Below are 23514 nucleotides of genomic sequence, written 5' to 3'. Positions count from 1 at the left end.
CTGAAAGAAAATTCAGTAGGAGAAGCCAAGAAATAAATCCAAAATATTTTTTAATAAAGAATCTCTGATTCAATGGTGAACAATCATTCCCTTTAAATATATCAAGAAAACTAAATTAATGTAAATTGTATGTAAGTTATACATTTTATATGTAAAATGTATTAATTCTTATACTTGGTGAGATCTTTCGGAGCAAAAATGAAAACATGAGGATATATATCTAAAGTTCAATATAGTATATAGATGAATTACAGTTTATCTTTTAATTAAATCAGATGACATTATATTTAAAATTGTATTGAAAAATTCACCCATAGTACCAATCAATATTTATAAAATTATTCACTACCCAACATCTTTCCTGTATATTTGCATACATTTACTAATGTATGGCATACATTCAACATTAATATTTATTCCTGAATGTTTGATATTGGGCCCATTATCACTTCCATTTTGTACCTACTGAATGGTTTATAATATTTGCAAATTTATCTATTTATAAAATTAAGGAAATTATTTAGAAAGAATGTTAGAATTTATATAATCATAATGTTAATTATTCTGAAAATATATTGATAGAATATTTAAAGTCTTAGTCTAATTTTTTTGCAACTTCAGCTAATCATTTCATCAGTTTGAGAAATGGAATAAATGGTTTCATGTTGGTCATATTATGGTTGTTATTTGATAATAAACCAATTACAAAGGTATGAAACACTGAACATTTCCTGTTATGATGGAGAACATAATCAATGGTAGGTAAGCCTTTAGAAGCAGTAGTACTTACGAAGGTTCATTAATGACTGCTCTCAAGGCATTGAACAAATCTTCCCTTGTCATTGTGTTCATGTTCAACTCCACAGCTGCTCCTTTGGCCTTCATATGAGCGATGTTATCAAGCTGATCAGCAAACATGGGAATTCCCACCATAGGGACCCCATGATAAATAGCTTCATAGATCCCATTAGTTCTAAAATGAGTGATAAAAGCTTTAGTTTTCGGATGACCTAGTTTGGAGACAGAGTGACAATTGGGTGTAGATTTCATTATAACACATTAGCAAAATTTCAGAGACAAAGGAGAAAAGAGTTAAGATATAACTCACTGAAGAAAGCAGCATCTTCTGCAAAGCTGATCACATGAGGAAACCACTATCTAATAAAACTGTGATCCCATGAAAAGGAGGTATGAACTACCTCTGCATTTTCTGGGAACACATTATTGGGGAGGCAATATCTGAACTGAGACTGAAACTTAAAGTGTGATGAAAGTCTTAACTGGAGATGCTGTTTTGTGAACCAGAGGAAGCATGAGTCCAAAAAAATTAATGGACAATTATTTAAATATATCTGCCTTAAAACTGGAAGTTAAATGTGAAACTTTTAAGTTATTAAATATTTGTTGAATTTATTGGCTATTAAATACTCACAAAACTTGTCTGTCATCCAACCGTACTGCTTTTATCCCCCCAAAGTCTTACCAAGAATATCATTCTGGGGTATCCAAACATAGAACCGAGTATTTGCTCCTAATATGTATGTTTTTTTTCCTTCATATTTCCATAAAGCCTGTGAAGATCAGGCTTTAATTTTGCAGGTAAAGACACACAATGAGGGTATCTTAAGGCTGTAGAATTAAATGGAAGTCACATAGCCACCCTACCTTAGGTAATACTTGATAGGGGGTACACAGGGGTAGCTTGCCAACACTGAGATAAAACTGTTTACACATACCTCTTTGAAAGGTTTGCACTAATAGTCTATTACAAGGTCAACAGCACATCAAAAAGATTAAAGACCATGATCAAGTGGGATTTATCCCAGGGATGCAAGGACAGTTCATCATTGAACATTCTTGTCATGGTAATACATTCCATCCACAAAATGAAAGACAAAACACCATATGATTATCTCAGTAGATGCAGAAAAAGCATTTGATAAAATTCGACATTGCTTCAGAATGAAAAAATCTCGACAAATTAGATATAGAAGAAATGTATCTCAACATAATAGAGGCCATATATGCCAAATCCACAGCTAACACCATACTGAAAGGGGAAAAGTTGAAAGCTTTTCCTCTGAGAATGAGAACTTGAAAGTGATGCCCACTCCTATTTATTATAGTGCTGGAAATTCTAGCCAGGGAAATTAGGCAAGAGAAAGAAAGAAAGGGCATACAAATGAAAAGAGAGAAAGTCAAATTTTTCCTATTTGCAGATGACATGATCTTATATGAGAAAAACCTAAAGACTCCACCAAAAAACTCTTAGAACTTTAATGAACTCAGTAAAGTTCCAGGATAAAAATTCAATTAGTAAAAATTGGTAGTGTTTCTATACACTAATAATGAATAGGTGGGAAAAAAATCACAAAAGCAATCCCATTTACAACACCTTCAAGAAAGTTAAAATACCTAGGAATAAATTTAACCAATGAGATGAACAATCTCTGCAATAAAAACTACAAAGCATTGACAAAAGAAATTAAAGAAGACACACGCAAAAAGGAAAGATATCCATGTTTCATAGATTGGAAATTTTAATACTGTCAAAATGACCACAATACTCTAAGCAATCTACAGATTCAATACAATCCTTCACAGAGCAGCAAAGACATTCTTCACAGAAATAGAAGAAAAAAAGTATTAATTCATAAGAAACCACAAAAGATCCTAAATAACCAAACCAATCCTCATCAAAATGAACAAAGCTGGAGGCATTACACTACCTGACTTCAAAATATACTACAAATTATGGTAATCAAAACAGCATGGTATTGACATCAAAACAGACACATGGACCAATGGAACAGAATAGAGAACCAAGAAATAAATCCAGGTATCTCTAGCCAACTGGTTTTTGACAAAGATGCCAAGAATGTATATCAGGGAAAAGATAACCTCTTTCATAAATGGTGCTGGGAGAACTGGATATCCATACCCAGAAGAGAAACTAGACATATATCTATCCACCATATAGCAAAATCAACTCAAAATGGATTAAAGACTTAAATGTAAGACCTCAAACTATAAAACTAGATGTAAACGTAGGTAAAACACTCCAAGACACTGGTCTGGGCAAACGTTTTATGGAGAAGCCTTGTAAAGTATAGGCAACAAAACCAAACATAGATAAATAGGATACATCAAAATCAAAGCTTCTCCACAGCAAAGGAAAATAATCACCCAGCAAAGTGACAACTGGCCGAATGAGAAAAAATGGTTGTAAACTATTCATCTGACAAGAGATTAATATCTAGAATATATGAGGAATTTAAACAACTCAACAGCAATAAAATAAAATAGAATAAAATAAGTCCTATTTAAAAATGGGCTAATGACCTTAATAGACATTTATCAAAAGAAGACATACAAGTGGACAACAGGTTATATGAAAAAAAAAAAAGTTCAATATCACCCATTATCAGGGAATTGCAAATCAAAACCACAGCAGGACATCATCTAACTCCAGTTAGAATGGCTATTATCAACAGACAAAAAATAACTAATGCTGGTGAGGATGTGGAGAAAAGGGAACTGCTTTACACTGTTGTTAGGAATGTAATTTAGTAACCTAATTATAGAAAACTGTATGAATGTTTCTTAAAAAACAAACAACAGAACTATGATATGATCCTTCAACACCACTGCTGGGTATTTATCCACAGGAAAGGATATTAGAACACTGAAGGGATATGTTTATTGCAACACTATTCACAACAGCTAAGATATGGTGTCCATCAACAGATGAATGAATAAAGAAAATGTGGTATATATAGACAATAGAATACTACTCAGCTATAAAATAGAATAGAATTCTGTCATTTGTGGCAACATGGATGAGCCTGAAAGGCATTATGTTAAGTGAAATAAGTTAGGCACAGAAAGATAAATACCACATGATCTCACGCACATGTGGGAGCAAAAGAAAGAAAAGTTGAGTTTATAGGAGTAGAGAGTAGAATTGTGGTTACTAGAGGCTGGGAAGGAGGGATAGGAATAGGGAGGGGTTGGTTAACAGATACTAAATCTCATCTAAATAGGACAGATAAGCTGCAGTTGTCTATAGCAGGTCTAGGCATCTATAATTAAAAATAAGTTGTTCCCAGTTGGCTAGAAGAGAGGAGCTCAAACGTTCTCATGGAAAAGAAATTATAAATTTTTGCAGTGACAGATATGCTAATTATCCTGATTTAATCATCATACATTGTATAGATGTATTGAAACTCATAAATATCTACAATCAATATATGTCGATTAAAAATTAATTAATATTTTTTAAAAATAAAAATATATAGTATTATTATTTTGATATTTATCAGTGAAAATATTTTAGGAGTGAGACTATAAGAAATAGAAGAAATATAGGACTAGTTTTATCAATGAGAATATAGAAATTAAAACTCTTTAAGGCACACGTGAATATTACATAAATTTACTTATGTAATGTTATTCAGACATCCTAGCTGTCATGTTTCAAATGTAGTGTTTTTCAAAAAGATAATTAGCTTTAGATTTTGTGGTCTGGTTTTTGGATGAATGGTTATCTATTTATTCCCACTGCTACTTCCTTCTTTCCTTCCTAATTTCTTTCTTACTTTTCCTCTCTCTTTTATTCCTTTGCTCCTTTCCTGCTTCCTTTCTTCTTTTCTTTTATTTTTTTGAGGGAAGATTAGGTAAGGGGTATGCCTACATTCTATTTTTCCCTGAAGTATTTTAATATTTTAACCATTTTTTACATTTTTTTGGGGGGGTAAGAAAAATTTTAGATTAAATACTAAGAGTTGGCAAACTTTTTAACAGACAAGCTTAAAATAAAAATCCAAGTTTTTAACATATCCAATTAGTATATTTACCTTTATAGAGTTTTATGTACTTTAATCAATATATAAATATAAATAATCCCAGGATATTTCATTAAAAGAAGTATATAAAGAGTTAAAATATAGAATTTTAGTGATAAAAAAAGTTGTTAATTGAATGTCACCAACTAGAAAATGCATATTGTTTTAACAGTAATATTAGAATTTCAATTGTTTCTAATTGCAAAATATTTCATTTAGAAAGACTAAGTGATTCTAGGCTTCTATTCTTAAACCAACAACACTTTAATAAAGCCAAGACATTTGGAGTATATTTTTTAGCATGATTTCTCTCTGCTCTGTGTAAATGTTTTCTCTTCCTGGACCTTGAAGCTCAGACATCTCAGAATTTTTGAGAGTGGACAGTGCAGGCCAAAACATCTCAAATACTAAAAGGTTAGTGTGGGTATAGCATTTTCATCTCTATTATATTAAAAATACATGACTACAAAAAAACATTTGTTTCTATGGTAATGCCAAGGCACAGCATTCAAATGACCAAATGTGCCTAAATGCACCGTTTTCATATTTTACAATTTTATATTTAAAGCTGGTGACAGTTATGCTTATGGTATAATGAGTTTCAATGTTCATCTGGAAAGACACCAATAGGCATACTCCTTCCCCACTGTGGAACAGCTGCCCACCAAGATCGGAGGTTGTACTGACCTTCTGTGGAATCTGGGCAAGGGCTGAAGCAATGAGATTAGCCTTTTCTTCTGTGAGGTTTTTGACCATAGACCCCAGAGAAAACACCACACCATCTTCACCTGAGCTCTGGACAAAGTCTTCCATTTCCTGCAGATGAAATATTCTCTCTGTCACAAAGGTGCAGCATCACAGGAAAATAAAGTTCACCTACACTTCTAAATAGAAAAAGTCATGAGAAGTGTCAGAGACATTGTTAAACTGGTCTGTCTTCTCACATGTAGAGCCATCTGGTCTCTATAAGAGAAAACATATTTCTGAAAGTTATGACTTAAATATATAATCAGTGATTACAAGTACAAACATGGAACCAAACCATCATGGAAATGAATGGGCAATACAGCACAGCACTTCTCATGGCAGATAGAATTGTCACTCTGAAGGCTTAATTTTACAAAACAGCAGAGTGTTTTGCAAACTTGTGAAAATAACCCAAGAAAGGGTCCAGAGCTAGGCTTTAAAAATTATTAGCATGCCAGTTACATCCAATAAATTATTAGTAAATTGATCCATCTGTTTCTGTTAGACAAGCATTTAGATTCATTTTCTCAAGTTTATGCCTTCCCTAATTAATAGGGCTAAAGGGAAATTTGTTAGAAACGTGATATATAATAACATGTTTTAGAAGTAAATCTCCTGCTATATTCATAATGACATTTATGAGACTGTGCTTCTCTGCCTTCCTGATGTATAAACTCCCACATGAGTGTTCCACTATCTGTATGGCCTTAATTTGAGCACCAGAGCAGAAGTAAAACATAAATTCCTCTGCAAATAAAATTTTCTGGGTGCCTTGGATTGAGTGTCTCCCCCAAACTTAATCTCCACTATAACTGTTGAGTGGGAAATCCTATTATGGTAATTGAAAGGTGGGGCCTTGAAGAGATGATTAAGCTGATGGTTTAATGGTGGTAATGGCATGGTTCTGACGGCTTTAAAGGAGAGCCCATGAAGAGCTGTCTCTTTCTCTGGCTCTGCTATTTTCTGCCATGTGAGATCCCTGCATTGATATAAAGCCACCAACAAAGAAGTCCCTCACCAGATGTGTTCCCTGGATTTTGAACTTCCAAGACTCTGAAAAAGTAAGTCATAAATGCCATTTTCTTACAAATTACCCAGTTCTAGATATTTTGTTATAAGCAACAGAAATGGACTAATACACTGGGTTATCACTTACAATTTTACAAATTGGGCACTGAACATGCTGGAATTGAGGCCTTTCACATAATAACGTATGTGAAGGATGCTTTCTGGAGATGTGCAGTGCATTTCCTGTGCAATTATTTGTAGTTGCCTTGGAATTACTATATTTCTCCACAATGGCTAGTAAATTTGTTATGGTAAGAATATGTCTTAAATAAAAATAGACTGTTATTTTCAGCTTCGTTAATGTCAGAAGAATCTCTCCGAAGTCACAGGAATCGGTGTTTCATCATTTTGACCTACCTACTGGATAGATGTCGACTGAATAAAATAAAACACACACATACACATGCACACACATATATGCACTTTGGATTATTGATTTGACAGTCTTCCATTGCATTTTCATTCTGTGTATCCACTGATTGGCATAATTCTTTCATCAGACATATAACATGTGAGTGGTATTTATGTTGCCCAAAATCTACATCAAGAGATAAGTGTGAAATTGAATAATTCCCCACTCTTGAAAAACATGTTTGAATGCTTTTATGAAATTATATATGTGTGTGAAAAGTGGAATTGGGCGGTGAAATACAAGTGTGGCATCGAACATTATCTAGTGAGTCATGGATATGTTAAATTTCTTTCTGTAATTTTATTTACGTATTGGTACATTTTCTCTTGTAATAACATCACTCAGTAAAGCTTGCCTGAAGCTGTAAATTGACTGGTAAGAAAAGCATATTCAGAATCCAGAAATAAAAACTTTAACTGAAATATACCTCTTACCTTAAATAGAAATTAAGAACTCTCCCGGAAATACCATTTAACCTGCAACCTTCTAAGGAAATTATGCTCATCTGTATACAAACCAAATTAATGATTGTCTCTCTCCTCACTATTGAGGAGTTAAATATAACATTCTTACCATGTTTTTCTATTACTCTCTTTTGCTTCTCTATACTTTTTATGTGCAACATTTCTGGTACTCCATATCTCTTCTTTGAAGACTTTGGAATATGGTATACAATTTTCTTTTTCACTTCAAAAAAAAAAAAATCTGACATCAAGTTCATAAAGAACCAATACAACATTTGAGTCTCTTTTTTTTATGACAGGTTTACAGTGCAGTCCTCCAACAAATTCAAAATTAGGTAACTATGGACAAGGAAATTCAAAATCCCAGTATGTTCGAATTAGCCAAATTTCTGCTTTCCCCATAGTGTCACATAATGTAGTGGATCTTCCTAAAGAAAATGAAGAAATTTGGGTGAAGGGAATTGGCGTACATGTTTGCTGAGAAACAAAAACAAAAACAAAAACAAAAAACAAATGTATCACTAATTTCCTGATAAGCTATGAAGGAAAAAATAATTTAGGTCTTTCAGAATATTTATCATGACTATATGTTAAAAGAAAGAGGAAGTTAAAGGAATAATGAAGGAAGAAAAAAGGAACGTAGGAAGGAAGGAAAGAAAAGAAAGAAGAATGGGATGTGGGAAATGAGGGAGGGAGAGAGGATTTGGGGACAATAAAAGAAAAGTTATATGTAAGTGTAAACAACCAGGAATTTAACTACAGCTCAAACTTCTGAAGAATTTAATACTAATTTTTTTCTCTCCAGTTAAATAGCAAATGATAGATTAGCCCCACCATATCAGCAAACAGTCACCTCTCAATAGTTTTCCAGTTTCAAGTCAAGAATATATCTCTGTCTTGTTACAGTCTCTGATTCACACAGATTGCTGAAGAACCTTACCAAGCTCAATCCATCTTTCTTTTCTGCATAAAATCTATCTCTTAAAATTGTTTTGCCATTATTTTCTCAGTACAAATTCCCTGAGTAATTTATACCCTTATTTGGAGTGTGAGATGCACATGTATGTATCAACAATATCACACACTTATTTTAGCATTACCTTTAAATAATGTTTTTTGAAAGAGACAGATCCTAAGTTAATTTTAGGAGTTTGGTTGAGAAGAACAAGTATTTATTTGCAAATGAACAAGTCTATCACTTATACACTTAGAAAACATGTTCTGCAGCTAAGGAAATAAAAACTCTGATAAGAATCCTTTCCTATTAAGAATTCTAATCTACATTGGTGATAACATATACCCCTGCATGAATAGCCTGTTTTTACTTTATTTTTTTAACTTTATTTATTTATTTATGTATGTATTGTAACATAGCTGATTGTACATATCTGTGTGGAATCCCACTTGTTCATGGTGTTCAATGTTTTTGATGAGTTAAATTATCAATACCTAAGTGCAATATGTTATGCTCAAATCAGGATAAATACTATATTCGACATTATACAATGCAATTATTTTTTGTATCCCTTTATCAATTCCTTTATTACCCCACCCCCATACACACACACACCACCATCACCACCATTTCCCACCTCTGGTAACCTCAATTCTGTTCTTACCTTTGGAAAGCTCAGCATATTATTGTGATTGTTGTAGCTTTCTTTCATTTTATTTATTTGTTTATTTCATAGTGAAGACATGGTATTTCTCTTTCTTTGCCTGACTTATTTCACTTAACCTGATTTTCTCTAAGTTCATCTATGTTGCTGTGAATGGCAGTATTTCATTCTTTTCTATGGGAGAGTAGTATTCCATTATGTATATATAGCACGTTTTCCTTATCCAGTTGTCCATCAATGGACACTTAGGTCAGTTTCAACTCATGGCTATTGCAAATAGAGCTGTGATAAACACGGGGTGCAGGCATCCCTTTGACATGATAATTTCCATTCCTTTGGATGTATTCCAGCAGTGGAATTTCTGGATCATATTTGTATGTGTTCTATCTGTATGTGTTCATATCTGTATGTGTTCTATCTGTATGTGTTTGAGGAACCTCCTCCATACAGTTTCCTTTAATAGCTGCATCAATTTACAGTCCCACCAATAGTGTAGGAAGAGTCCCTTTCTCCACATCTTCATCAGCTTTAGTTATTTTTTGTCTTTTTGATAACAGCCAGTCTAACTGTAGTGAGATGATATCTGAAAGTGGCTTTGATTTTCATTTCCCTGATGGTGAGTGATGTTGAGAATATTTTCATGTGTCTGTTGGACATTTGTATATCTTCCTTTGAGAAATGTCTACTCAACTACTTTGCCCAATTTTTAATTGGGCTGTTTTTCCACTGTGTATTTCTTTGGGATCCTGTATGTTCTGAATATTAATCTTTGTAGAATGAATTCTTTGCAAATATTTTCTCCCACTCTGTAGGTTGCTTATTCACTCTGTTAACTGTTTCTTTTGCTGTGCAGAAGCTATTTAGTTTGATATAATCCCATTTGTTTATATTTCCTTTTGTCGCCTGACTTTTGGGGTCATATTCATAGTTTTTGCCCATTCCTACATCCTGAGTGTTTCCCCTACAGTTTTTTTTGGAAGTTTTATAGTGTCATGTTTTATACTTAAGTCTTTAATCCATTTTGAGTTGATTTTGGTATATGGCGAGAGGTAAAGATCTAGCTTCATTCTTCTACATATGGATGTCCAGTTTCCCCAGCACCATTTACTGAAGAGGTCATCTTTTCCCCAATGTATATTCTTGGTGCCTTGTCAAAGATCAGTTGGTATAAATTTGGGGTCTGATTTCTGGGTTCTCTAGTGTGTTGCATTGGTCTGAGTGTCTGTTTTTATCTAGCACCATGCTGTTTTTGTTTCTACAGTTGTGTAGTATAATTTGAAGTTAAGTAGTGTTAAGCCTACAGCTTTATTTATTTATTTTTTTTTTACACAAGATTACTTTGGCTTTTTGGGGTCTTTTGTCATTCCAGGTGAATGTTAGCATTGTTTTTTTTTTTTTCTATTTCCATTAAGAATGTCACTGGTATTTTGAGAGGGATTGCATTGAATCTGTAGATTGCTTTGGGTAGTAAGGATATCTTCACAATATTAACTCTCCAATACAACAGCATGGAATGTCTTTCCATCCTTTTGTTTCCTCTTTAATTTCTTTTACATGATTTGTATTTCTCTTTGTAGAGCTCTTTCACCTTCATGGTTAAATATATACCTAGGTCATTTATTTTTTGGTGACTATTGTAAATGGGCTAGCTTTCTTGATTTCTTTTTGTGCTAGCTCATTGTTGGAGTATGAAAATGCTACTTATTTTCCTGTGTTGAGTTTGTGTCCCACAACTTTACTGAAACCATTTATCAACTCCAAGAAGTTTTTTGTAGAGTTTTCAGGCTTTTTTCTATATAGGAATAAGTTATCTACAAAGAAGAATAATTTGACTTTGTCTTTTCTTATCTGGATGCCCTTCATTTCTTTCTATTGCTTGATTGCTCTGGATAGTACTTCCATACTACGATAAAAAGGAGTGGTGAGAGTGGGCATCCCCATCTTATTCACTCTTACTATCAGGATGATAATGGCAGTGGGTCTGCCATATACAGCTTTTATTGTGTCGAGATACTTTCCTTCCATACTTACTTTGCTGAAGTCTTTATTATGAAAGGATGCTGAATTTTGTCAAATGCTTTTTCTGCATCTATTGAGATAATCATATTGGTTTTGTCTTTGATTTTGTAGATGTGGAGTATCACATTTATTGACTTGCATATGTTGAAGAATCTTTGCATCCCTTGCACTCTATTCTTTTGATACAAAAAAAAAAAAAAAAAAAAGATTCCACCAAGGTAATACAATAACTCTCAAGTACCAGAACCCATAGAGCAAGATACACTTTAAATGACTTAAAAGGAATTCTGAGTAAAATTATTTAGGAAACTTGATGAGATCAAGAAGATGCAGTTAAATGACACAATAAACTGAGCAAAACTATCCAGGATATAAAGGTGAAAATTTACAAACAATAAAAGGGAAAGAAAGAAACAGAAACTATTTAAAACATCCAAATGAAAATCAATAATATGCCAGAAGTAAACAATATAAAACCCTAATTGTAAATGGATTTACTTTCAGCAAAACCTCAAATGTAATGGATTAAATTCCCCACTCAAAAGACACAGACTGGCTGATTGGATTAAAAAACTAGATGCAACTGTATACTGTGTACAACAGACTCACCTCAACTGTAAAGACACACACAGACTGAGTGAGGGTTAGAAAAAGATATACTACACAAACTGAAGTCAAAAATGTGCAGGAGTACCTATTCTTATATTGGATAAAATAGACTTTAATCCAAAAACTTGAAAAAGAATAAAGAAAGCCACTACATTATGATAAATGGATTTATACAGCAGAAAGACATAAAAATTATATAAGTGCCCAACGTTGGTGCACCCAGATATATAAAGCAAACTCTATTAGACCCAAGAAAAGAGATAGACCCAAATATGATAATAGTTAGGGACCTGAACACCCCTCTCTCTGCAATGGACATATCATGTAGGCAACAAATCAACAGAGAAGCCAAGAATTTAAACTACACTTTAGAACAACTGGACTTGGTTGAACAACTGAATCTACAGAACATTTTACCCAACAACCATAGAATATTCATTCTTCTCATCAGTACATGAACATTCTGCAGGATAGACAACAAGTTAGGTCACAAAGCAAGCCTCAACAAATTTTTAAAAATTGAATCATTTCAAGTATCTTCTCAGACCACAACAGATTTAAACTAGAAAATGATAGCAAGTGAAACTCTGGAAGTGGGAACTATGCAAACACATGGAAATTAAGCAACATGCTTGTGAATAACACACGAGTTTAAGAAAAAAATGAAAAGGAAATCAAAAAATTTCTCAAAACTAATGAATATAAAGACACATCATACCAAAACCTGAGGGATGCTGCAAAAGCAGTTCTACGAGGGAAATCTATTGTGATAAATGCTTACATTAAAAGGATAGCTTCTTTTTAGAGTCATCACTTAGCAGTTTTTAAATATATGTATGAAGATCAATAGCCCAGTGCCTTAATTTGGTAACTAAGAAGCATTGCTCAAGGACACTCAGGTTGAATACCAGAAACTGGATGAGACCCCCCACCTCACATCTTCCACATCAATATGTTTATGTTCTCTACTTACCTTATTCCACAAGTGCTACCTCTTACATTGATTACTAATTCCCTAGGTTAATTTGATGTGTGTGAATTTTAGTTCACATTTGAAGAATGACCAGGCTGAAAGCATTCACTAAAATTCTACATATAAAGCAATGATACACAGTAACAAATACAAAGCTGATGAAAATTAAAGAGAATGAAATTGAACAAATGTAAACAAAAGTTGGTAAATAAGTTCATCAGACTTTTAAATATTATACTGAGGAATTATGAAATAAAAATACTGATTAGAATTAACCTTTAATTATTTTCTTTAAATTATGCAGTGGATAATTATATAAAATATGTATGAGTATAATCAGCAAATAGATTATAAATTAGAGCTGCCAAATAAATATTTTTATTAATTGAACTTAGTATTTTTAAGCTGCATGATGAGTATAATGAAATGGCTTTTAATTCAAAAAATTCTTGGAGTAGCTTGAATTTATGGGCAAATGTTTCACTGAAGGTGGGGTAGATGGGAGTGGAATTTAGTGGGTGGCAGTTACCAGTCTCTTACAGGTAAGTCTTGTTAAGTAGGTTGATATCTACAGACAACTTTTCTAGGCTTCCGAGGTACTAAGTTCGTTCTGATGGCGTATGAGAAAATTTACATGTACAATTTTTGGATCAGTAAAAACAAAATAAAATGTGTATTTTCCATTTCTTCTTCAACTTCCCTCAAGCCAGTATTCAGGTAACCTTGCTCAACTATATGTGCTAGAGCAGCATCATAAGGGATGCAAGGGCAATAAGACAGTATCTTAATACCTGGATGATTTAGTGATCAGGTCTTAATTTCTTCCTGTGGATAGTTACATTAGAGAGAAATATATTTTGCACATTTATAATACGGTATTTTGCTATTTGTTTTTAAATGTAACTTATTTTGCAGAGTCAATTGTTTCACTCTAGGTGAGAAATGATAACTTGGACCAGAAAAATGATGATGGATGATATGAAGTTGGCAGGTTCTACACATATTTTCTCTGAATAACAAAGCAAGAATTGCAGACATGTTGGAAAAAGAGGGAGGCTTCATATACAGGGATGGGACAACTACTTATCCCTGTGCAAAAGGAGGAAGAAAGAAAAGAAAGAGAAAGGTTGAGAGTGAGTGAGTCAGGAAAGAAGGAAAAAAGAAGAAAGATAATGGAAGAAAAGTTAAAAGAAAGAAATTGAGCTCACCCTACAAAACACCACAAAATATAATTTTAAATAGATTAAAATCTTCAAAGCAGAAGCAAATCCATAGAATCTATAAAAGATAATGTAAAACAATGATTTGTTTTTTTGTTTTATTGCTTTTTTTTTTTTATTTCATGGCAGGAAAGGATTTCCTCTAGGACATAATAAAAAAATTGCAAAAGAAATGGTTAATTTATCCACCTCCATTAAATTTAAAAACTAAAAATCATTATATGGTATTAAAAGAGAATAAGAAAACTGTGGGAAAATATCTTTAAACTGATAAAGGCTTATCTAGAAGGTGTATGGGGTTTTCTTAATTCATTAATTAAAAAAAAACAAAAACAAATTAGAAAAAATGGACAAAAGTCAGGATATTTTCTTAAAAAATTGAAATAGCCCACAATAATATGACAAGTTTTTCAACCAACCTCAGTCATAATCAGGGAGATCCAAATCAAGCCTAGTATATAATTTCAGACCTATCCAACTGACAAAATTTAAAACAATCATTTCTTTCAGGGGTTATAAAATTAGAATATGGTAATAGTATAACTTTGCAATTATGCTAAAAATCATTGATTTGTACACTTAAAATGTATGCATTTTATAGCACATAAGTTATATCTTAATACAACTGTTAATAAAAGTCATTCAATAAGTTGAGTAAGTCTTTGGAACAATGGGAAATATCACACCTTGCTGGTAGAAGTATAAATTTGTATCATCTCTCTTGAGACAAATCTGAAATTACCTAGTAAGAGGAAATATATATAATTTATCTCCTATTTATACTATTGCTCTTATTGAACAGTAACAATATACCAGAATGTTCACAGAATTATACAAAAAACTGTAAATAGCCAATTATCAATTGACAGAGTGTCATAGGCACATGATGGAATACTAACCTTAGAGCTTTTTAAAAAAATGAAATACATGATTGTATCCCCCAATTTGTGCTGATCCTAAATAGCAAGTCTTCCCATGTATTTGTATACAATTCAATATCTAAACAATAAAATATTGAGAAATAACACATAGGTGGTAGATCTATAAAATTTTCAAGAGAATGTTGAAACCAAAGTCAGGCTTATAATTTCCACTGGGAAAAGAGTGTTTCTAGGATACTGACAGAAATCTATTTCTTAACTTAGTTATACAGTAGTTTGAAAAAAGAATGTTTACTCAAGTTATTTTGCATTCTGATTTTGATGTATTATAGCATCACTCATTACCTATGAATTAAAGATCCCCTTAGATCTTATACACATTAACAGTGAACTTCTATATAGACAGGATCACATTTAAGCTCAGTCTAGTTAAAATACCAAGATTAGGCAGGAGAAGAAAGGTGAAAATTAGGAAACAAGAGGTAGCAAACATATGGTGTTAAACACTGACATACAATGGGAGATTAGGATGAAAAGACAGGTCTTAAGCCAGAATGAATGAATTATGGAGAAAATGAACAGATGTTCAAATTTTTTCATAAAAGCAGTAGTAGTTCCAAATCTTTGCTATCAGAAAAGAGACCAGGCTGTATGAAAATGAGGGTCACTCTCAGTATACATGCTGAGGAGTGGAAAATACTTTTTCCCCATTATTGTCTTATAACATTTCTGTTTCCTCTTGCTCTTGTGTGTTCCCAGAAGACTTTTTTCATAACCCTGTTATACCAAAGCTTCACAATGAGATGTTTATTGTTCTAGCGCTTCCATTTGTCTCTGAAGGTAGAATAGAGCCAAGATCCTGGTCATATTTACCTTAAATCTAAAGAGTCTAACACACTTCCTGCCTAGCACACTGTAAGACAGTGCTTAAGGGTTGTTAAAATATTTACTGTGAAATCAATGCAGTGTAAATTCAAAATCACATCTAAAGCTAAGAATTTTTAAACTGGGCTCCTTAACATTAGTTCTATGAAACAACATATCTATTAGAAAATTAGTATTATGGCCTGAATTGTGTTCGGCCCAAATTCATATGTTGATGCTTGACTATATTTGGAGTTAGGCTAGCCTTTAGAGGTGATTAAGGATAAATGAGTTCGGGGAGGGGGCCTAACTCAATATGACTGGTGTCCTTCCAAGAAGAGGAAGAGAAACCAGGGATGCACATGTGCAGAGAAAAGTCCAATGTGAGGACACAAGAAGGTGGCTATCTGCAAGCCCAGAAGAGAAGCTACAAGAGAAACCAGCCCTGGCAACACTTAATCTTGGACTTCTGGCCTCCAGAATTGTGCTAAAATAAATTTTTGTTATTTAAGCCACCCAGTCTATGGTATTTAGTTATAGCATCCCTAGCAAATTAATACAATCAAGGGAGTTAACTAATATTTTTAATACACAATGTCATATTTTGTGTGTTAGTTCATGTTCCCTTATGATTCTCAAAAATAGTTCAAGTGGAAGCTGCTTTCAACTCTCAGATTCAGATGAAAGCTGTATATAATTACAAAGCAAAACCACAGAAAAAAATGTAACAACAGTCAAGCTGGAGTCGCTGGAGCTCAGAGGAAGTGGAGGAGAGACCTACAGAGTGCATAAAAGCAGGAGAAACCATGATGAGAGAATGAAAAAACTACTCAGAGTATTTCAGGTTGCAGCCATTTTAAGCCTGGAGCTGCTGAGTGCATGGAACAGGAGCAGGCAGAAGCCGCAGCTGTGCCCTTCAGATGGAGTTGCTTGGTAGCAGCAGGGGAGAAGAGAGCCTTGGTGGCCCTCCAGGACAGAAAGATCACTAATAGGGTTCCCGGGGACCCATGAAGGAAGGAGGAGCCAGAACAGCTGAAAAAGGGGAGCCATTCAGAGGCCAGTGAGTCACTGCAGGGGCAAGTGCAGGGCCCATCCCATGGAAAGTGTTTGGAGCACAGGCAGTGGGTGAGACTGGCCCACTGGGAAAACACTGGGACACAGCAAGGACAGCCAATCTGCCAGCCCAATAAGTGCCAGACCATTCAGAAGAGACTGGTCAGGAATGCGGAATTGCATGGGGTGCAGTTAGATGAAAAAACTCAGGCCCAGATCAGAGTTTCTACACAACCCAGGTGCACCGGGTCTCTGGAGAGCAAGAAGTACCTATAAGGTCAACCATTAAACCCTGGGCTGCACAATAAGCCTTTGGAAATAGCAGCAACCAGCAATTGAGCTCAGCCACACAGCTCAAGTACTGGTCCCCACAGGAAATTCCCCAGTTTTAGAAGTAAGCAAAGAACAAAAAATGAGTTCCAGCCCAGGCACACCACCAGTGACTCGGGGCCCACCAGGGGCCCAGGGCATAGAGACAGGGACTGGACACCCCCACAACCAGGCACACTGCCTGCACCAAGGAGCATGCCAAATACATCACCTCAATGTGGGTGGCCCACCAAAGCCACCAAAATAACCATGGCTGCTATGAAATTGGCTAGATGCCACAGCCACCAAGCAGATGGTCCACCAGCCACTGGAGTGCATTGACACAAGGAGAGTCACCAGCAGAGACCAAAGAAAAGAAGAGGATATCTCTCTCCACAAAGCCCACTTCAGAGTGACAGAAGAAGCATCTTCTCTGATAATATTGAGGGACATGAACACACCTCTCAGCATTGGACAGATCATCTAGGCAAGAAATCAATGGATAAACCATTACTCTTTCAGAAGGAGAGAAGAAATCTAGGGTTATCAATGGTGAGAGAAGAGAGAGAGAGGGAGATAGGGAGAGATTGGTCGAGGGGCATAAAGAATAAGTAGAATTTGCAACAATATTCATGCTAGTAATATTGATGTGATCCATAAACGTTTTTTATTTATTTATATTTTAAAATTTTATTTTGTCGATATACATTGTGGCTGATTATTGCTCCCCATCACCAAAACCTCCCTCCCTCCTCCCTCCCCCCTCCCCCCAACAATGTCCTTTCTGTTTGCTTGTCCTATCAACTTCAAGTAATTGTGGTTGTTATATCTTCTCCCCCCCCCCGTTTTTTTCTTTTGTGTGTGTGTGTGTGTGTGTGTGTGTGTGTGAATTTATATATTAATTTTTAGCTCCCACCAATAAGTGAGAACATGTGGTATTTCTCTTTCTGTGCATGACTTGTTTCACTTAATATAATTCTCTCAAGGTCCATCCATGTTGTTGCAAATGGCAGTATTTCACTCGTTTTTATAGCTGAGTAGTATTCCATTGTGTAGATGTACCACATTTTCCGTATCCACTCATCTGATGATGGACATTTGGGCTGGTTCCAACTCTTGGCTATTGTAAAGAGTGCTGCGATGAACATTGGGGAACAGGTATACCTTTGACTTGATGATTTCCATTCCTCTGGGTATAATCCCAAAAGTGGGATAGCTGGGTTGTACGGTAGATCTATCTGCGATTGTTTGAGGAACCTCCATACCATTTTCCATAGAGGCTGCACCATTTTGCAGTCCCACCAACAATGTATGAGAGTTCCTTTTTCTCTGCAACCTCGCCAGCATTTATCGTTCAGGGTCTTTTGGATTTTAGCCATCCTAACTGGGGTTAGATGGTATCTCAGTGTGGTTTTGATTTGCATTTCCCGGATGCTGAGTGATGTTGAGCATTTTTTCAGAAGTCTGTTGGCCATTTGTATATCTTCCTTAGAGAAATGCCTACTTAGCTCTTTTGCCCATTTTTTAATTGGGTTTCTTGTTTTCTTCTTGTAAAGTTGTTTGAGTTCCTTATATATTCTGGATATTAATCCTTTGTCAGATGTATATATTGCAAATATTTTCTCCCACTCTGTTGGTTGTCTTTTAACTCTGTTAATTGTTTCTTTTGCTGTGCAGAAGCTTTTTAGTTTGATATAATCCCATTTGTTTATTTTTCCTTTGGTTGCCCGTGCTTTTGGGGTCGTATTCATGAAGTCTGTGCCTGGTCCTATTTCCTGAAGTGTTTCTCCTATGTTTTCTTTAAGAAGTTTTATTGTCTCAGGGTGTATATTTAAATCCTTAATCCATTTTGAGTTGATTTTAGTATACGGTGAGAGGTATGGATCTAGTTTCATTCTCCTGCATATGGATATCCAGTTCTCCCAGCACCATTTGCTGAAGAGGCAGCCCCTTCCCCAGTGAATAGGCTTGGTGCCTTTGTCAAAGATCAGCTGGCAGTAAGTGTGTGGGTTGATTTCTGGATTCTCTATTCTATTCCATTGGTCAGTGTGTCTGTTTTTATGCCAGTACCATACTGTTTTGGTTATTATAGCTTTGTACCATAGCTTAAAGTCAGGTAGTGTTATGCCTCCAGCTTTATTTTTTTGCTCAGCATTGCTTTGGCTATGCGTGGTCTTTTATTATTCCATATAAATGTCTGGATAGTTTTTTCCATTTCTGAGAAAAATGTCTTTGGAATTTTGATGGGGATTGCATTGAATTTGTATATCACTTTGGGTAGTATGGACATTTTCACTATGTTGATTCTTCCAATCCAAGAGCATGGGATATCTTTCCATCTTCTTGTATCCTCTCTAATTTCTCTCAGCAGTGGTATGTAGTTCTCATTATAGAGATTTCTCACCTCCTTGGTTAACTCAATTCCTAAGTATTTTATTTTTATGGTGGCTATTGTAAATGGGCAGGCTTTCTTGATTTCTCATTCTGCATGTTCACTACTGTTCGTGTGTTGATTTTGTATCCTGCTACTGTGCTGAAATCATTTATCAATTCCAAGAGTTTTTTTGTAGAGGTTTTAGGCTGTTCGATATATAGGATCATGTCATCTGCAAACAGGGACAGTTTGTCTTCATCTTTTCCAATCTGGATGCCCTTTATTTCCTTCTCTTCTCTGATTGCTCTGGCTAATACTTCCAACACTATGTTGAATAGGAGTGGTGAGAGTGGGCATCCTTGTCTAGTTCCTGTTCTTAAAGGAAAAGCTTTCAGCTTTTCCCCATTCAGGATGATATTGGCAGTGGGTTTGTCATATATGGCTCTAATTATGTTTAGATACTTTCCCTCTATACCTAACTTATAGAGGGTCCTTGTCATGAATGAGTGCTGAACTTTATCAAATGCTTTTTCAGCATCTATAGAGATGATCATATGGTCCTTGTGTTTGAGTTTATTAATATGGTGTATCACATTTATTGATTTGCGTATGTTGAACCAACCTTGCATCCCTGGGATGAATCCCACTTGATCGTGATGAATAATTTTACGTATGTGTTGCTGTATTCTGTTTGCTAGTATTTTAGTGAGGATTTTTGCATCTACATTCATCAAGGATATTGGCCTGTAGTTTTCTTTTTTGGTTATATCTTTACCTGGTTTTGGTATCAGGATGATGTTTGCTTCATAGAATGAGTTTCGGAGATGTGCATCCGTTTCAAACTTTTGGAATAGTTTGTAAAGAATCGGTGTCAATTCCTCTTTGAATGTTTGGTAAAATTCTGCTGTGAATCCATCTGGTCCTGGGCTTTTCTTTGTTGGGAGCCTTCTGATAACAGCTTCAATCTCCTTTATTGTTATTGGCCTGTTCAAATTTTCTACGTCTTCATGGTTCAGTTTTGGGAGCTTGTGTGTGTCCAGAAATTTATCCATTTCCTCCAGATTTTCAAACTTGTTGGTGTATAGTTGTTTTTAGTAGTCTCGAATGATTCCTTGTATTTCAGATGAATCAGTTGTAATATCGCCTTTTTCATTTCTAATTTTTTTATTTGAGTCTTCTCTCTTCTTTTTTTTTGTTAGCCATGCTAATGGTTTGTCAATTTTATGTATCTTTTCAAAAAACCAACTTTTTGATTCATTGATCTTTTGAATTTCTTTTTGGTTTTCAATTTCATTCAGTTCTGCTCTGATCTTAATGATTTCTTTCCGTCTGCTAACTTTAGGTTTGGATTGTTCTTGTTTTTCTAGTTCTTTAAGGTGAAGTGTTAGGTTGTTCACTTGCCATCTTTCCATTCTTCTGAAGTGAGCATTTAATGCAATAAATTTCCCCCTCAATACTGCTTTTGCAGTATCCCACAGGTTTTGGTATGATGTATCATTGTTTTCATTAGTTTCAATAAACTTTTTGATTTCCTGCTTGATTTCTTCTTGGACCCATATGTCATTAAGTAGAATGCTGTTTAATTTCCATGTGTTTGTATAGTTTCCGGAGTTTCGTTTGTTATTAATTTCTAGTTTTAATCCATTGTGGTCTGAGAAAATACATGGGATAATTCCAATTTTTGTGAATTTATTGAGACTTGATTTGTGACCTAATATGTGATCTGTCCTGGAGAATGATCCATGTGCTGATGAGAAGAATGAATATATATTCTGAGGTTGTTGGGTGGAATGTTCTGTAGATATCTGCCAATTCCAATTGGTCTAGAGTCTTGTTTAGATCTTGTGTTTCTCTACTGATTCTTTGCCTAGATGATCTGTCTAATATTGACAGTGGGGTGTTCAGGTCCCCTGCTATTATGGTATTAGTGTCTATTTCCTTCTTTAGGTCTAATAGAGTTTGTTTTATAAATCTGGCTGCTCCAACATTGGGTGCGTACATATTTATGATTGTTATGTCTTCTTGATGGATCAGTCCTTTTATCATTAAGTAGTGTCCCTCATTGTCTCTTTTGATGGTTTTTAGTTTAAAGTCTATTTTGTCAGATATAAGAATAGCTACTCCAGCTCGTTTTTCTTTTCTGTTTGCATGGTAAATCTTTTTCCATCCTTTCACTCTTAGTCTGTGTGAATCTTTATGGGTGAGGTGGGTCTCTTGTAGGCAGCATATAGTTGGGTCCTCCTTTTTGATCCAGTCAGCCAGTCTGTGTCTTTTGATTGGGGAATTTAAGCCTTTTACATTAAGAGTTGTTATTGAAAGGTGTTGATTTATTCCTAGCATTTCATTAGTTGTTTAGTTGTCTTAGGTGTCTTTTGTTCCTTGCTTTCTGATTTACTGTTTGGTTTCTGTGTTTGTTGGTTCCTTAGGTTGTAGACAGCGTTTTTGTTTGCTTGTTTTCTCTTCATGAATGCCATTTTTATTGTACTAGTGGGTTTTGATTTTTCTTTGGTATTTATGACAGTGGTAGTTATTTTTCAGGAACCAAACCCAGTACTCCCTTGAGGATTTCTTGTAAGGGTGGTCATGTGGTAGTGAACGCCCGCAGTTTTTGTTTGTCTGAGAAATATACTATTTGCCCTTCATTTCGGAAGGATAGCCTTTCAGGGTAGAGTATTCTTGGCTGGCAATCTTTGTCTTTTAGTATTTTGAAAATATCATCCCATTCCTTTCTAGCTTTTAGGGTTTGTGATGAAAAGTCTGATGTGAGACTGATTGGGGCTCCCTTATAGGTGATTTGATGCTTCTCTCTTGCAGCTTTTAAGATTCTCTCTTTGTCTCTGAGTTTTTCCCAATTTGACTATAACATGTCTTGGAGAAGGCCTTTTTGGGTTGAATACGTTTGGAGATCGTTGAGCTTCCTGGATCTGAAGATCTGTGATTTTTCCTATACCTGGGAAGTTTTCTGCCACTACTTTGTTGAATATGTTTTCAATGGAATCTCCATTTTCCTCCCCTTCTGGAATACCCATGACTTGGATACTTGAGCGCTTAAGGTTGTCTGATATCTCTCTCAGATTTTCTTCAATGTCTTTGATTCTTTTTTCTTTCTTTTTGTCTGCTTGTGTTATTTCAAACAGCCCATCTTCAAGTTCAGAGGTTCTCTCTTCAAGTTCGACAAGCCTGCTGGTTAAACTCTCCATTGTGTTTTTTATTTTGCTGAATAACTTCTTCAGTTCAGCAAGTTCTGCTACATTTTTTTTCAGGACATTGATTTCCTTGTACATTTCCTCTTTCAGATCCTGTATACTTTTCCTCATTTCATCATGATGTCTAGCTGAGTTTTCTTGTATCTCATTCAGTTTCCTTAGAATTATCACTCGAAATTCCTTGTCAGTCATTTCAAGGGCTTCTTGTTCTATAGATCTATAATTTGAGATTTATTAACTTTTGGTGGTGTACTTTCTTAATTTTTTGTATTTCTTGTATCTTTTTTTTGATGTTTATTCATTGTGGCAGGGGCTTTCACAGTCCACCAGGTTGAGACTATTGACTAACTAAGATGTTGCTGTTGTTGCCAATTTCGTATGGCTCCCTCCGTGACTGCTCAGTTCACCTCTAGTGCCTTGTGTTTATGGTTGCCTTGGGTCTTGGGCCTCTCTGGGGAGCCACCTTTCTGGTCAGCTTGGACTCTGCTGGGCTGCTGGATCACGTACCACAGGGCGTGTGATCTCTGTTGAGCTTTCACTTCCTGTGCAGGACTTCTCCCTGTTCCGTGTGCTCTGGCCCAGGCTGTTGGATTGTGCAGTGGAGACCCCACAGGGTGTGTGGTTTCTGTTGAGTCTCCACCTCCCTGGCTGCATGTCTCCCCACTCTGTGCGCACAGTGCTGGGCTGGGACACGTCTTCTGCAACCCTCCTCTATCAACTGGGCCTTCAAGACCCTGCTCGGCACTGCCTCGCCCAGGAAGTCTACCAGGTTTCTGGTAGGCACGGATGACCGGTCACTCTGTGTGCCTTTGTAGCACTGTGTAGATCTTTCTCGGGACTTGTTCACCTTTG

General features: G+C 35.3%; 1 protein-coding gene across 1 annotated transcript in view; it reads right to left on the bottom strand.

Moving 5' to 3' along the window:
• Window positions 1-23514, bottom strand: part of LOC134386073 (UDP-glucuronosyltransferase 2A2-like) — a 61910-nt gene that overhangs the window by 4954 nt on the left and 33442 nt on the right. The window contains 4 exon segments of the mRNA XM_063108026.1: window positions 791-1010; window positions 1484-1571; window positions 5532-5678; window positions 7833-7963. Of these exon segments, the coding sequence (XP_062964096.1) occupies window positions 791-1010; window positions 1484-1571; window positions 5532-5678; window positions 7833-7963 (586 nt within the window).

The sequence above is a fragment of the Cynocephalus volans genome, chromosome 9 (assembly GCF_027409185.1).
Source record: "Cynocephalus volans isolate mCynVol1 chromosome 9, mCynVol1.pri, whole genome shotgun sequence".
Classification (NCBI taxonomy): Eukaryota; Metazoa; Chordata; class Mammalia; order Dermoptera; family Cynocephalidae; genus Cynocephalus; species Cynocephalus volans.
The sequence above is the reverse complement of the archived record's forward strand: the minus strand, read 5'-3'. Positions and strand labels throughout refer to the sequence as shown.